Source organism: Limulus polyphemus, unplaced genomic scaffold, assembly GCF_000517525.1.
Source record: "Limulus polyphemus unplaced genomic scaffold, Limulus_polyphemus-2.1.2 Scaffold8490, whole genome shotgun sequence".
Lineage (NCBI taxonomy): Eukaryota > Metazoa > Arthropoda > Merostomata > Xiphosura > Limulidae > Limulus > Limulus polyphemus.
This window is the reverse complement of record NW_013674100.1, coordinates 4,008-7,806: the sequence shown is the minus strand read 5'-3', so window position 1 is coordinate 7,806 and position 3,799 is coordinate 4,008. Positions and strand designations below refer to the sequence as shown.

The following is a 3,799-nucleotide window of genomic DNA, read 5'->3' as shown; positions in this document are numbered from 1 at the left end:
GCCATGACCCAGTGTTTGAGATTCTCTGAGTCTGAGAAGCATTTGTTTTTAGATTATATGCTGGATACAACTTGGCATTATTTGCAAATCTTGAATTTATGAAAGTTTTACTGTTTTAGCCATCTTTTACCATGTAGTGTTTGACATAAAATGTAAATTAAAGTACAATTCAGCATAGTTTTACATTTACGAGTGTTTTAAGTCTTTTAACCATCCTTTACCATGTAAGCTCATGTAGTATTGTAGTATTTGACACAAAATGTAAACTAAAGTACTATTAAACATATGTAAGACTAAAAATGTATTTCTTGTCATATAAACACAGTGTTTTAAGTTTTAACCATCTTAGTATTTGACAAAAATTTTAAAACAAAGTTCTAATCAGTATATGTAAAATTAAAAATATACTTCTTGTCATATAAACAGTAAATAAAGGCACTTTTGCTTTTCGGTATCATGGTCATGCATTGCTTTCTTGTTTCTTTATATGACATAGGAGTTTTTATTATAAATTTTAGTACTGCACAAGTATGGGTCTACTGCACGTTAAAATAAACCCTGTCTACAAGCTGGTTTTTACTGTGGTTTTTATATCCATTCCTTATTTGTTTCTCACTACCACTATTGTCCAAAATCTTGAGCATGGCCAGGTGGTTAGGGCGCTCGACTCGCGGGTTCGAATTCCCCGTCTCACCAAACATGCTCATCCTTTCAGCCGTGGGGGCTGTATAATGTTACGCTCAATCCCATTATTCGTTGGTTAGGGAGTAGTCCAAGAGTTGGCGTTGAGTGACAATGACTAGCTGCCTTCCCTCTAGTCTTTCACTGCTAAATTAGGAGCGGCTAGCGGAGATAGCCCTCGTGTAGCTTTGTGCGAAATTTAAACCAAACCAAAATCTTGAAATACGACACATCAACCAGTTTCTTTTTTCTACAATTGTAATATCCATTTCTTATTTATTACTCACAACTGCCCTTGTCCAAAATCTTAAAATATGGCACATCACAAGCATTTTCAACCAAATTAATGCTTAGATTGTTTTATATCATTAATTATTCTAAATTAACAGGTCTTGGGGGATCTGAGGGAAGTTGCAATATACAAACTTGTAAGACACCGAAACTGAAAACAAATAGCAAATGGAACCGAAGTTTGAAAGCGTTCTGGGTTTGAGATTAGTGAACCATCCACACGTTTTAAGATACTTTAAAAACATATTACTTAAATTTTGACAGAAGATCTGGAGAATTACATTAGGCACCATATGGGCTACCAGAATTTCTCAAGGTTTATATAATACTTATAAGTACCACATATTGTTTAAATATTGCCAGCTATATATTACTTAACACTAATACTTTCCTAAAGTTAATTATGTGTAGCAGAATTGCTCAGTTCTTATAAAATACTAGAATGGAGAGAGAAAGTCTGAAATAACTGGTAACGTCACAACTTAACAAAATGAGTAAACATATATATATTGTAATACTTACCAGAAATCCCGACGTATTGTCAAGTAAACAGCGAAACCGGACAGTGAAGTTTCTCTCCAGATGATGACAGTTTTCTAGTGAAAGATAAGCACATGTGATTTTATTAATATCTATTCAGGTAGATCTACATAATAAATAATACTCAGTTTTTGCTTGTCTTGAAAATGCGCGCGCACTTCATTTCAATTGATGCAAACGAAAAGCGGATGTAAATATGCTTTAGTATACACTTTGTACGACCAGGTATTGAAAGTTTTTAAAAAGGTCTAACTTTAAATTCTAGAATAAAATTATAAATTTATTTATTGATAGTATTAAGTACAGTAAAGTTTAGCCCTAACTAGATTAAAGCAAAAAAACGTACATAAATTACAGTGTTAATTTATCTCTTTATCGAATATAGGCCGTACTTAATAAAGGCTTAACTAATGTTAGGCCTAAGACAAGTGGTATTATAGATTTCGGTGTGTGCGTTTAGAATTCTTCTGTATTACTCTAGAAATCCTGTATTTATAGAATTACTGTTGCAATAAAGATACTAATTTGATGGCTAGTATAAATTAATAAGTTTATCACCCACAAGAGTAACAGAATAATGTTTCTTCTGCATAAACTGAATGACCAACTTAAAAACTTCACACTATTTTCGAACTGTAAACTACTCTACATATTAGTATCGCTACTGTTATTTCCGTGTACGTTTTATTCTTTATTTCCTTGAAGTTGTTTCTTTTTTTGAATAAGGCCTACTATCCTTTTCTGGTATATTTCTTTCCTTGTCGAAACCAACTTGAGTATCCATTTTCACTGACATATTTCTTTCTTATTTTGACAAATATGAAACTTGATTTCTTGGCATTTTATGCCTATTTTTGAACCAAAATGATTACCTTCCCCACCCCCCTTTTCGCTGATATTTCCAGTATTTTTACGCTATCTATTTGGACAAATTTTTCGATCCGATTTCTCTCTGCAACTAATTTGAACAACCTTTTATTTTTTGGTGATTGTGTACTTTCCCTTAAATGATGAAAAAAATGCACTTTCTTGTGTCAGTCTCACTTTTTGTCTCGATGACAAGCTACATATCTCTCTGTACACAAATTAAATTGCGTGATGAAATATTTTCTCTTCTTAGTCCGACATTTGCCACCAAAGCGTGTACGAACTCGTTCATTCAGAAGATAGGGAGGAACTACAGCGACACCTAATGTGGAATTCACAACTACCAGCTGATCGCAGCGACCTCTCGTGCCAAGAGGTACTCTCACCTGGTAAGTTTATTATTGGAACTAGTTAAGGTTTGTTGGTATTATTTATTAAATCCAAGTGTCTGTATAACAATATATCTTACATAAATTGTATCTATAAAGATTTCGATATACCATCAACAAAAATTTTCTAAAATTGTAGGTTACTTTTTTACCAACGAAGAGTGAGAATGACCGTCACATTATAACACCCCCACGGATGAAAGGGCGAGCATGTTTGATGATAGGATGGCGAATAATATTGTGTAGTGGTTAACAAACGAAGGCTTCTGAGATCTCATCGAGCAATATTAAAAAAAAGACCTGTTCCTTTAACCCATTTTTTATCAGTAGTTTCTTTAAGATGGGGGAAGTTTAGCAAGTAACCCCTCCCTCCTGCCCATGCAATAAGAAAACATTAGTGCGCGACTTTTCACGATTTAGCATTGCAAATACATGGGCCAATTAAAGTAAGCCCCTTTGGAAAAAATAATTAAAAACGGTACAGTAAAGTAATTTGAAGTATTTTTTGCTCCCCAGTGGCACAGCGGTATGTCTGCGGACATACAACGCTAGAAATCGGGTTTCGATACCCTTCGTGGGCACAGCACAGATAGCCCATTGTGCAGCTTTGTGCTGAACTACAAACAAATAAAATATTTTTTTTTTCAGTAAAAAGTCGAGCTTTTCAGTGATGTTATAAATAACTCCTCAATCTCTTTAACAATCCTCACAAAACCACGTTTTATGCAAATTAATTTCTTGCACGTATTTCCGGTTTGAACTTACTATATTTTGCATAGGGATAAATTATAAATATTTGACATTTTTTTTAACTATGACCTATTTCTCAAATCTTGATAAATGTGCAAAGTTCCTTCTGTTATGATTCAACAATCTCATTGGTAATGATAAACTTTTTTGATGGGAAGACCTAGTGATTAGGGTAGTCGTTTCGAAAGCAGCGGGCTGTATCCAATTCTATGATTAGGGCAGTCAATTCCAAAGCAGCGGGCTGTAGCCAATTCCATCTCCGAACTGCTGGCCCTTCCAGC

The 3,799-nt window shown here is 34.1% G+C and overlaps 1 protein-coding gene across 1 annotated transcript in view; it reads right to left on the bottom strand.

Annotated features, from left to right (window-relative positions):
* Positions 1–2,296, bottom strand: part of LOC106475380 — a 25,443-nt gene extending 23,147 nt beyond the window's left edge. Inside the window, exons 1-2 of the mRNA XM_013936062.2 lie at positions 2,245–2,296; positions 1,495–1,604 (exon numbers count right to left, since the gene is read on the bottom strand). Of these exons, the coding sequence (XP_013791516.2) occupies positions 1,495–1,604; positions 2,245–2,296 (162 nt within the window). The remainder of the gene's footprint in view (positions 1–1,494; positions 1,605–2,244) is intronic.
* Between the last annotated feature and the right edge of the window lie 1,503 nt (positions 2,297–3,799).